The sequence below is a fragment of the Micromesistius poutassou genome (genome assembly GCF_964030765.1).
Source record: "Micromesistius poutassou genome assembly, chromosome: 13".
Lineage (NCBI taxonomy): Eukaryota > Metazoa > Chordata > Actinopteri > Gadiformes > Gadidae > Micromesistius > Micromesistius poutassou.
The window spans coordinates 11,878,135-11,890,634 of record NC_140283.1 but is presented as its reverse complement, the minus strand read 5'-3'; the positions used below and the strand labels follow the sequence as shown (position 1 = coordinate 11,890,634).

The 12,500-nt window shown below is 46.3% G+C and overlaps 1 protein-coding gene across 1 annotated transcript in view; it reads left to right on the top strand.

Annotated features, from left to right (window-relative positions):
- Positions 1-10,343: 10,343 nt before the first annotated feature.
- Positions 10,344-12,500, top strand: part of LOC311357079 (transcription factor Maf-like) — a 9,461-nt gene continuing 7,304 nt past the window's right edge. Inside the window, exon 1 of the mRNA XM_084476960.1 lies at positions 10,344-11,443. Coding sequence (XP_084333086.1) covers positions 10,470-11,443 — 974 coding nt within the window. The 5' untranslated portion in view covers positions 10,344-10,469. The remainder of the gene's footprint in view (positions 11,444-12,500) is intronic.

The following is a 12,500-nucleotide window of genomic DNA, read 5'->3' as shown; positions in this document are numbered from 1 at the left end:
CCTGTAACAAGCAGTGAGGTCAACAACCTCCAGATTGATACCGATGGCTACTGTGTGTGTGTGTGTGTGTGTGTGTGTGTGTGTGTGTGTGTGTGTGTGTGTGTGTGTGTGTGTGTGTGTGTGCAAAGGAAGGACTTTACTAAATCAGAAAACACGTTTAAGTTCTAACACATAATAATAATAATAATATAATTATATAATCATTTTTGGTCACAAATGACATTTCTTCCCGATGCAGTTAATGCCAAGATGCACCTTGCTAAGTTTCAAGATATAAGGTTAACTTCTCACACTGTCGTCAGTGAGACAATAAAGCCTAAACACTGTGACAAATGTTTTAAAATATACAGGGAAATAATCCACGTTTACATTCCCGACATATAGCTCTCCTAAAAGTGTCTTATGTGAAGCGCTTCAAAGAAAAGGTTAACGTTTCGCTCATTACACCATTCTCAGCGGCGCCATAAAGTGCACAGCGTCCCCTGTGCTGCAATAGAGACCTACTGAATGCTGATGCACTGACTTGAAGCTGACCTATAACAAACATTCACCCCCTCTCTTACCCCACTACACCCAGCCCCTCAGCCCTCCACTGCTGCCTGAAGTTGGGCTTGACTTTGGGCCAGGAGCCCAGGAGGAGGTGAGGGTGAATGCCTTGTTTTATGCAGCTTAACTCCCAACCCTATAAGAGTAGCAGGGACAAGGTGACTTACAGGTAATCTATAAGAATAAGGAGCCAGGCAGGCGCCCTGGGCTTTGATTAGATCTCCGATACTCTCGGGCCCCCAACCCTAGGCCCCGCCCTGGCCCCTGTGTTTCCCCTCCCTGGATGGATGCCCCTCCCGCCTATAGAGCCGGCGCTGTGGCACAAATGACTCCAGACAGCTGCGATGACATCCACCCTGAACACCACCTTTCCCTTTCCACAGAGGCACCAGAGGAGAGAAGTCCACATCTCCCCTACATTCACTGTTGTGGGAGCAACAGAGAGAGAGAGAGAGAGAGAGAGAGAGAGAGAGAGAGAGAGAGAGAGAGAGAGAGAGACAGAGAGAGAGAGAGAGAGAGAGAGCGGGGGAGAGAGGGGGGGAGAGAGAGAGGAGGCATCTATCTGTCAGAGCTTAGGGAGTTTTCTAACAGTACATTGACCTTGAGTGCTTGCCATTGATTTCCAGTAACGCCTCCAAAACACCGCTCCGAACCCCGCCAAGCACCGCGGGACTCTGATTGGGAACAGATTTCCCAAATTCCGATAGCGTGCCTCCTGCTCGGGATGATGGATAGTTCTCCTGTAGGCCATCAATCCTCACCTGCTACCGAGGAGGTGACACCTGGGCCAGATTTATCATCATATACGACACAGAGCCCGCCGGCCAATCAGAGAGCTCCTTACTAAACAGAGGCCCCGCCCCCCCGGAGGGTTCCATTATGGTCACAGGAACAGATTCCATCCCGAAGAAAGAGCAGACTGTAAGGGATCGTTGTATCAGGAGTTAAATAGACACCAAACTGCAGAGATGTTCTACTGAACAGAACGACACAAACGTTTATCTCAAGATAAACCTCACAGCTGTCCCCTTTAAGACTATATTGAGCATAAATGCAAGGAATATATTTCAAGTCACGTTTTTAAACCTAGTTCTTCTGTGATACACAAGCATTTTGGTGCGTGCCATAGCTTCTTTCTAGACTTCCTACTGGTGCTGTGTCTGTGTGTGTAACTCACAATATTTCACATGATGAATCGATCTAATTTCCATTGCCCCCAAAAATGATCATGGAAGCAGAAGAGGTAATCACAGCACCATGAATGCGCTAATTTAATTAATATCTTCCTGTTCCCGCCACTGATTTTACGACTAGTTAAACACCTTCTGCTTCTTTTATAGCTATTAGAAGCCGACTGTGAGCTATCTTTTTCTTCAGTCTATTTTCTCTCTCTCCTCCAACGGTTGGCCGGTCTAAAACATTAACAGCCTTTGGGAGCTTTTAGTTCAATGGGCGGAGGAGCTAACTAGCTCTGGATCACTTGAACGAACCTTCAAAGGGCAATTCAGAGGGAAGCACTTGACACTTGTCTCCAGAACTTTGAGATACTGGCCGACACATTGGTTTTGCCTCGGTACTTGCCAGGAGTTTCCCTTCACCTGCCTTCTGCCTTCGCAGTTTGAAGCCCTTTCCTCCTCTCTCTCTCTCTCTCTCTCTCTCTCTCTCTCTCTCTCTCTCTCTCTCTCTCTCTCTCTCTCTTTCTATCTGTCTCTCTTTCCCCTTTCCCTACTATCTGCCTCTCTTTCTCTCTCTCACTCCCTCTCCCTCTCTCTCTCCCTCTCTCTCTCTCGCTCTCTCTCTCTCTTTCTCTCTCTCTCTCCTCCCTCTCTCTCCGCCCACTCTTGGCGCGGTTACAGTAGTGTTTCTGGGGCTCACCAGGCACAGTGCTTTAGCCCTGTGTAATCCTGCCAGCCCTGTTTCATTAGCCACGCCAACTAAAGAGCTTAGAGCCACAGTCCTGTCGCAGGGAAAAGGACGGGAAGAATCTGCACCACTCCCCACCTCCACCACCACCACCACCACCACCACCACATCCCCTCTTCCACCCCCACCACCACCACCACCGCCCCCTACCATAACTCTCTCTGCGTCCCCATCTTGCAAAGCAGCCCAGAATGGATTAGAAATGGCATCAATAGGATGAGACGTATTACCAATCGATTTGGAGAGCGAGCGCCGCATTGTTCTTCTCAGAGAAAACTTTGGACCTGGCCGATGTGCTGGGGGCCCATTGCTGCCAATTTGGAGATGAAGTTGCTTAAAGGGGTAAGACAAGAAGCCTACCCCCCCCCCCCCCTCCCCCACTACCCCCCCTCCCCCCTTCTCCACTCCTTGCTCGGCCCCACCCTCACTGTCTCTTTGCGCTGTCTTCCTTTCGGGAAAGAAAAAAGCTTGTGTTTAATCAGTGAAGTCACCCAGAGCCGTATCTTAGCTGGTATTTATTGTCTAGTAAAGCATGAAGCTCCAGAAGCAGTAAAGTAGCTTTGGGTTAGGAGGAGGGGGGGATAAACATGGAGATTGGGGAGAATCCTGATCAATGTCAACAGTGTTGGTTTAAGCTTTCTCATTTCACTGATACCCTCTCTCTTCCAGTCCCAGCCCGCGGTGACGGCCGTTACTCTGGTCCAGGACTGAGCTACCATGGCCATAAGTATGTGTTCCCCCGCAGACGTGCTAGCCCTGGTTAAAGACGCCAGTCAACCGGTCATCCTCCCATCTGTCCATCATCCAAACATCCATCCATCCATCCATCATCCAAACATCCATCCACCCATCATTATCCATCATCCATCCAAACATCCATCATCCAAACATCCAAACATCCATCCATCATCCATCCATCCATCCATCATCCACCCATCCATCCATCATCCATCCATCATCCATGTATTCCAAACAGGGGGTGTAGCCCTCCCATCTAGTCAGCGGCATGAGGTCTTCGGTTCGCACCATAGGGTACGAACCAAAAAATTAATATACAATATAGTTAAAAAAAAAAAAAACAGTAACCATTTCAATTGCCTTCCATTGTGTTGTTGACATTGCGTCAGTAAAGGATGGCCTGGTTAAGGAGCCCAGGCAGAGGCCAGGGCTGGCTGTGCTGCCATTGAAGGGCCGAGGTGTGTCGTGGATATGGGGCTGGCCAGGTTGTCAGCTAAGGGCACGGGGGTGCAGGAACGGGGTAGAGCCCGCTGCCATATTTCTTCATGAGGGTGACAGTGACAGAAGAGCGGTAATACGAATGGCCTGTCAGAGCCGATGAGAACGGATGGTTCCTGTGTTCCACGGCAGGAGAGCCCTTGAAGCATCAAGAGGATGGAGCCTCTTAGCCGGGGCTAGCCTGAATGCTAACCCCTGTGTTTGTTTTATTGTTTCAAACTATTTTGAGCCATTTCTAATAGGAAAACACCATGGCATGAGACATTTACCAGGTTCGGTTTGCTACCCTTTCCTCTGCTGTTTTCATCCTCTTACCTTTTTCCTGCTTAGTCCTCTCTCACACACACATTACTTTCTAAGTGTCCCCTTCACTTTTTCTCTGCTCTCTCCCTCTATTATTAGTGATTCTCTCCATTGTTGAGGTGAGAGCAATCTGAACCACGCCTCCCAGGGGTCCACTCCTTTACTTTGCCCGGTAGGAATGTAAGCGGCCTATTGATTAGTTATCAGTCCATAATTGGGCTGCGATCTCCTGTGCCCCCAGACATCCCCCATACATGACAGCCGGGATGGCCTGAGTCAAGGGGGGCTGGGGGGGTGGTAGGGGTAACCAGCTGGCTAACAGTTTACATATATCTTCCTCATAGATACCATCTTTGGCACTGGTGTGTTGTTGAAACACTTGAAATGCTAATACATCAGTGTGACAAGCGTTGTGCAGAGGAAACACATCAATATGTCCTCGCACATGGCCAAAGAAGACCAGGAAGAGGCCTGGCAGGATTCCTACAATGTACCGCCGGAGAACCCTTCTCCACTCAGAAAAATAAAAACTCTGAAATTGTAATCATAGTTTTTAAATGAGAACGGGGTGCGGCTTACTGAGAGAGGGAAACTTATATAAGCTTAGAGTAAGTACACTGTACGCGTTTGGATAATTGCCTGTGAGGGATTTCAATACAAATTGAGGCTCAGGAAGCGGATAAGCAACAGGAAGGCTGTCTCTGCTCCTGTGTAAAAGCATTCAAATCTACTGTGAGTGAGCGAAGAGCCATGACTAACTCTTACTAAGTCTGTTTGTGCATTTTTCTAGGAGAGGGCTTAAAGATGCTTCCCCCCCCACCCCAACCCTTCTCCTTGGCCATCTTCTTTCCATCTTCTAGACTCATTCTCCCCCCCCCCCCGGTTCTCTTAGCTCCTTCTTCGTTTGAACCCCTCCATCCGCAGTTCATGATCTGGATCGCCATCCCTATCCCCCCCCCCCCCAACCCCTGCCCCAATTGCCTCCCACCCTTCCCCCCCCCCCCCGAGTGACACGAAACATCAAACCCTCCATTTTGCAGCCAGATTACATCCCCCCCTCACACCCACCTCACGTTCTCTCCCTCAAAACCCCATTTAACAAAGATCTCCAACACCACGGTCAATATCAGGCCATCATCAAACGTCCGCGCGTTACAGCAGCCCATGTTCATCATCTTTCCCTCCCTCATCACCTTCCTGGGCCGGTCGCAGCCCACCACGTCTCCCGTCCCACCCCGGCCTCCGTCCTCCGCCTCTCCTCGGCAGGCCGTCTCTCTCCCCAGCACCAGTACATCTGTCTTGTGGTGTTAATGGGACAAATCTAATAGAGGGAAGAGGGATGGGTGCCGAGGCCCACAGGGGGCCCCCGCAGAGGGGGCCCCTGTGGAAGGCAACGTATTGTTTCAGCCTCCCCCTCTCTGATGGTGGTGCGGGAAGCATGGTGGAGAAATGGGACTTGAGTGAGCCTCTGTCTCTCATTTTCTTTTCTCTCTTCACTCCTTATCCCTGTATCTCCTTTTTGTATTTGTCCTCTCTCTCAATGTCTCTCTCTCTCAGTGTCTCTCTCTCAATGTCTCTCTCTGTGTCTCTCTCTCTCTGTGTCTCTCTCTCTCAGTGCCTCTCACTCAGTGTCTCTCTCTCAGTGTCTTTCTCTGTGTGTCTTCTCTCTCTCAGTGTCTCTCTCAGTGTCTCTCTCTCTGTGTCTCTCTCGCTTTCTCTCTCTCTCTCTCTCTCTCTCTCTCGCTCTCGCTCTCTTGCTCTCTCTCTCTCCTTCTCTCTCTAACACACTCCACTCTGCTCGGAGGAATGGGGGAATGATCCTCTAACACCAGAAGAATGGATGGAGAGTTAATCAAGGGGTGGAAATAATTCATTTTTGCATTTATCTGTCACAGCCTTTAAGTCACCGTATAAAACACCTTTAAATCACACGAGAGACATCAGCGCTAAAACCTTGTCCATGTCGCTGTGGTCCTCCCTGATGGACAGACCAAGGTGGGTGTGTGTGTGTATGTGTATTTGTGTGTGTATGTGTGTGCCTGCGAGTCTGTGTGTGTGCGTGCATGTGTCCCTGCATGCGTGCATGTGTCTCATGTGTGCGTGCGAGTGTGTGTTTGTGTGTGTGTGTGCGTGTGTGTGTGTCTGTGAATGCGTGTTTGTCCGTGTGTGTGTGTGTTTGTGTGAGACAGTGTGTGTGTCTGTGCAAGTGCAAGTGTGTGCATGTGTGTGTATTTGTGTGCAAAAAGGGAGGAAGAGAACCCCATTGACCCCTCCTCTCTGCACTATGACACCGCTAGACTCTAACTAATGGGGGCCTGGGTATGTATATGGACCACATTAATAACAGCGTGAAGTGGACCCCGTGGACATTAATAAGGGTGTAAACAGCACAGCACCTATAGCCTACCATCAATAACAATTCCACATGAATCATGGGCCCTGTGGTATAGCTTCAGGGGTACATCACACATGGTATCTAACTGGGTTCAAGACCTTAAAGGGTGAGACTAAAAATATGCATCGTAGGCCTATACAGACCCAATGTGCATATCTACATTCACATGCTGACTCAATCCCAGATCAGCACTTCGTTATTGTATTGTAGGCCTCTTATTTAATGGTTATAATTTGTTAGCAATAATAGTTGTAATAATTCATAATCATCATATCATTATTATTATTATTATTATTTATATTATTCTTAATATATATATATTTTAAGTAGTAAACGTATGAAGTAATACAATATATTTGATAATAACTGAATGATGCACAGCTGAGCTAATAAGTACTGTACACCCATAAAGTAGAAGCATATTATCTTAACACACATTGTATTATTCCCTTCACAAAGCAGTTGCAGTCTCTAGTACTGCCTCCTGAAACAGCTCGTCTCTGCTCTCTTCTTTCACTGGAGATACAACAGTTAGTTAAGAACCACTTTCTCCCCTGCTAATTCAATTAGATTAGTCTCAGAAGAGCCCTTTGAAACACTGCTGGTCCCTAACATGGTGTGCCACCGGGTCTAGGAAGAATACATCATTAAACCATAGCCTCCAAGGTAAAACTGAACTGATAATATATTTCATGATTAGAAGACTTCATCTCTGTAATTGCTAAATATGATACGCATTGCAATAACTTCTGTTCTGTAAGCACTGCTTTAAAATAAACATCCTAGAGATCAAAATACCCAAAATCAACAACAGGCATTCAGTGTATCAGAATTATATACTTCTCTTTAAGTGAAGATAATACTACATTTTATTAATTACTGAAGGAAAACTGAATTAAATATTGTACAATATGATTGTTGATTATTGTACTTGTATTGATCAAGTCACTGATACATTTAAAATAGCACTGTAGATATAATGCTATAGCTCTGTTGGTAATCAGCTATGGAGAACTGGAAATAAATTGCTGCCGACTATGCTCTCCATGGAAGCCTAGGATCATTTTGGAAATGTAACCGACCTAATGATGTTCTTTTGGAAACAGGGAGACCAAGGTTCAACTCCCCAGGAGTTCATTTTGGAAATGTAATGATGTCATGTGAATTATCTATTCTAACTGGTGGAGGGAGATGGAGGGAGGGCTTTTGTTTATCGTCTCTGGATCACTGTTTTCCTTCTCAAGGTTTCTTAACTCAATGTCTTTGGCGCGGCGGTAAGTCTAAGCTGAATGAAGAAGCCGCACCAATGCGTTTACATGTAGACTTAGCCTTATGTGTTGTCTGGGAATCTGAAGCATTGGCCTCAGGTGAACACTTAGCGCCTAGCATGTCCTCAAAACAGGCTGAGTCCTGCAGGTGTTTGTTAACAAAAGTTATCTTCCTCCGTCCACTCTAGAATCCATTGTCCATGATATCACAGATACATTATCTCTTATACAAAAATGTATATATGTAAATATACTTGGTAGTGTCTCACTCGTTGTCATATCCATCCAGATTTCCATCCATGTATCCATCTATATATATATATATATATATATATATACTGTATATATACATATATATATATATATATTATATATACATGTATATATACATGCATCTATCTATCTATCCATCTATCTATCAATCCATCTATCTATCTATCTATCTATCCACCTATCGATCCATCTATTTATCTATCTATCTATATATCTATCTATCTATCTGTCGATATCTATATGTCTCTCTATCGGTATTTCTACCCGTTTCTCTGTATTTCTCCATCAATCTATCATCCATCCACCCATCCATCCCTAGGCCAGCATACAACCTCTAACTACAGTCACTAGTGTGAGTAAACACATGGGTGCAGGCAGGCGTCAGAAGGGACACATCATGTGTTTAATATTTATTGCATCAGAGGGCCCTGCGTGGCGCGTCCTAATGAATAAAACACAGTGTTTATCCTTCCTGTTTAATGTTAAGTCCCCCTGAACAGTCACAGGGACCAAGAGAATATATTTACTTGTGCGAGCACACCGGGGAGTTAGATTATCTGCTGGCGGCTTTGTCGTTTTCTGAAGAGTCCCCATGTGACATCGTCCACGGAGGGAGGGAGAGAGAGATAGGGACGGAGAGAGAGAGAAAGAGAGAGAGAGAGAGAGAGAGACATGGGGAGAGAGATGTAGTAAGATCTTATTTACACTTCTTCTCTGCTGTGCTCTCCATGATAATGATAAATAGAAAGAATGAGAGAGAGAGAGAGAGAGAGAGAGAGAGAGAGAGAGAGAGAGAGACACTGTTTTGATCATAACTAGTTAAGGAGTTGATAGTCCAGTGGGATTTAGGTGGAGGTGTTGACACTAGAGCAATAGGCAATATTATTTTTCACATCAACTGTAGCTGAATTATTTAATAGTTTGTTGTTTCTAAATAAAATCATTCTTATCGTTTTTTTATTTTAATTACTGTTGCTGAAAAGTATTACCAATAGAGCATCATTATAGACTATAAAGAGGTGATTGAGTGTCAATCACCTCTTCTCACCTCTCCTCACAGAAAATAGATCTTAATGAAAGGTAAACCATTTCTAGCAAATTTAAGAAGACCCACATTTCAAGGATACAACAATAAATAACGAGATAATAAGAATATCAACAATCGTTTCAAGGCTTTGTCGAGGAAAGGGGAGTGAGGGAGGGATTGACTGACTGTTGGGTTAGAGGAGAGTGACACACACGCTGCCACGACTGAAATACCATTACGTACCAAAGGGTGGCGATATTGGGTTTCTAAAAAGATGCAATTCAACTACATAAATCTGTTAAGCTCTCCAAATATGTGTATTCCTTTTATTGGTAATTCTGAGATGCGCGTTTTGGGAGAGTTAAGGAGTATTCTAAATCTCAGATTTTTACCAAAAAGGGTTGTATAACTGGTATTTGTTCCGTGGGCTACATCCAATGCGCTGTTAGAGCTATATCAATTAAAGTCGGAACAAATTAAAATATGTTGTTAATTAATGAGAACCACTGCTTATTCAGATGCCTTTCATTAATAAGGTCAGCTGTAATACGGTATGGCTGGGGCGGTTATTGCGCAAAGATATGCACGAACGTTATTTTAATGGTCTAACTTGAAAGAGAAATCGTCCGTTTAAACAATGCACATATTGTTGCACAGAACACTTATTAAATAGACCAACCACACATTAATATAGAGATCAAGTCGGATAGGAGATCTGAAGGGGAAAAAATGCTTATTTCTATCAAAAGGCATTCACTTTAAAACCTATGAATGAACCATTGCGTGCAACGTGGTGTAAAAAATATCTAAAAAGACAAACATATCGTATCCTCTGTAAATCATTTGATAGCTTTGGACAGTTGGCGGGGGGAAAAAAAACTTTGGTTTCTGCACAATTATGCTAATTAGCTCCCCGAGCTTCTCCGCTCATTGGCTGCGGATCTCAGTCCAATTCACATTTCAGCCCTGACGTCAGGGACGCCTATAAAACTAAGCAATGCTTTTTAACTCGTCGACTGACTGATCCCTTGAAAAAAAGAAAAAAAAAAAAAAAAAGCCCTATCCATCCTAGGGTGGAGTTTTCTCCACCGCTGCTCTAGACCATGCAACAATTTGCCCGAGACGCGCACGTGAAGCTCTTCAATTCCGCGCGCTGATCCCCCAAAACAAGGAGGCATGAAGTGTTAAAGGTTCGAGACGCTGAGCCGCGCGCAGACCCTCGCGTGCTCGGAGAGAGGAAGAAAACAAGAAGGGACGCACGCGCCGCTCCGACGCGTCTGTGCGAGAGACTTCTGCGTGAAGGAAGAAAAAAAAAAGCGTGTCCAATTACAAACCCAAAAAGCGGCGCGGGAGGGCAATTAGCCTTGAAAAAATACACTTTTCTTTCTACTTTTCTAAGAAAATAAATAAAGAAATCAAGCTGGCTCAGTGCGTGTCTCAGCAGCCCAGTTTGACAGGTGCTCCTCACCCCGTTTGGAGGACTGTCAACAGCAAGAGGATGGCATCAGAGCTGGCAATGAGCAACTCCGACCTGCCCACCAGTCCCCTGGCCATGGAATATGTTAATGACTTCGATCTGATGAAGTTTGAAGTGAAAAAGGAGCCGGTTGAGCCCGATCGCAGCATCAGCCAGTGCAGCCGCCTGATCGCCGGGGGATCCCTATCTTCCACCCCGATGAGCACGCCTTGCAGCTCGGTTCCCCCCTCTCCAAGCTTCTCGGCGCCCAGTCCGGGATCGGGGACCGAACAGAAGGCGCACTTGGAGGATTTCTACTGGATGACCGGCTACCAACAGCAATTGAACCCCGAAGCTCTGGGCTTTAGCCCGGAGGACGCTGTAGAGGCACTGATCAGCAGCAGTCACCAGCTCCAGACCTTCGATGGCTACTCCAGAGGGCAGCAGTTCGGCGGCGCGACCGGGGCAGGAGGCACCATGGGCGGGGAGGAGATGGGCTCAGCGGCCGCCGTGGTGTCCGCGGTCATCGCCGCCGCCGCGGCTCAGAACGGGGGTCCACACCACCACCACCACCACCATCACATCCACCACACAGGGGGGCACCAGGTGTCCACCGGGTCCCAGTCCAACGGCAGTTCGGGGGGCAGCCACCACCACATGCGCCTGGACGATCGGTTTTCGGACGAGCAGCTGGTGACCATGTCGGTGCGGGAACTCAACCGGCAATTGCGCGGGGTCAGCAAGGAAGAGGTGATCCGGCTGAAGCAGAAGAGGAGGACGCTAAAGAACCGGGGCTACGCGCAGTCGTGTCGGTACAAGCGGGTGCAGCAGCGGCACGTCCTGGAGGGCGAGAAGACGCAGCTGATCCAGCAGGTGGACCATCTCAAGCAGGAGATCTCCCGGATCGCGCGGGAGAGGGACGCGTACAAGGACAAGTACGAGAAGCTGGTCAGCAGCGGCTTCCGAGAAAACGGCTCGAGCAGCGACAACAACCCCTCGTCCCCGGAGTTTTTCATGTGAGTTTCGACGCTGAACCAAAAAAAAAGTTTGATCGGGAGATATGATAAAATAGATCGGCTTGACGTGTGTGTCCGCTGCACCCTCACACGTGTGTATATAGGTGCTGAGTATTTTAAAGGTTTGTTCAAAAACCTGAGGTGTTGCGTTTATTTCCCAAATATTTTTGTTAAAATAGGAATGAGATTTCGAAAGAAATAATTAAAAATAATTGAGTGATGTTTCGTTGTGTCTGTTTAGAGGAATCTGATTGACATCACGATTCAATAAATTAAAATTGTCCCGTGTAGATTTGTATACAGTTATCGAGCTTCCTCTAAGACGTGCCAAGGTCCGCAATAAGACAAAACGTACGTGCGTTTTGTTTCTAAACAGCCCCAAAATGTTCTCCTGAAATTCCTACGGACATACATTACCATTTTTACTCATATTGGTGTCTTTATTTTAGGTAGCCTGATACAGGCCTACGGATTAAATTAATTGGATTATGTAATATCATTCATTGTCTTGTGTTAAATCTCGAAACTCAATAACTAAAAGTTTGGAATGTAATGTTATAGCATGTACTGTGACCCATGTGTGCTGGACATGCAGGGCTACTGATCCATTTCACCATAAAAATGTTTTTTGTTGTATTTTTCTATATGTGAACGTGTCCATAACCTTTCGTTTATATTTGTTTATAATGAATAGTCCTATCGTTATACTTTGTTTAACATCATCAATATTTATTTTGGGACAAAAGTTGTTAATGCATAAAGCCACCGGCGCCCTGAGAGCTCCCCCTGGCCGTCCCGTCTCCAGCTCGGACCCTCCATTGTCTCTACATATTTAATACGCTGACGCCCCCCTCTGAGCTGCCCCGCTCGGATCCACGTCCCGAGAGAGAGAGACACACGCACACACACACACACACACACACACACACACACACACACACACACACACACACACACACACACACACACACACACACACACACACACACACACACACACTCACACGCTCACACGTCAGTGGATGATGATACACTATGTCAGTGTGTGGCTCTCTTCT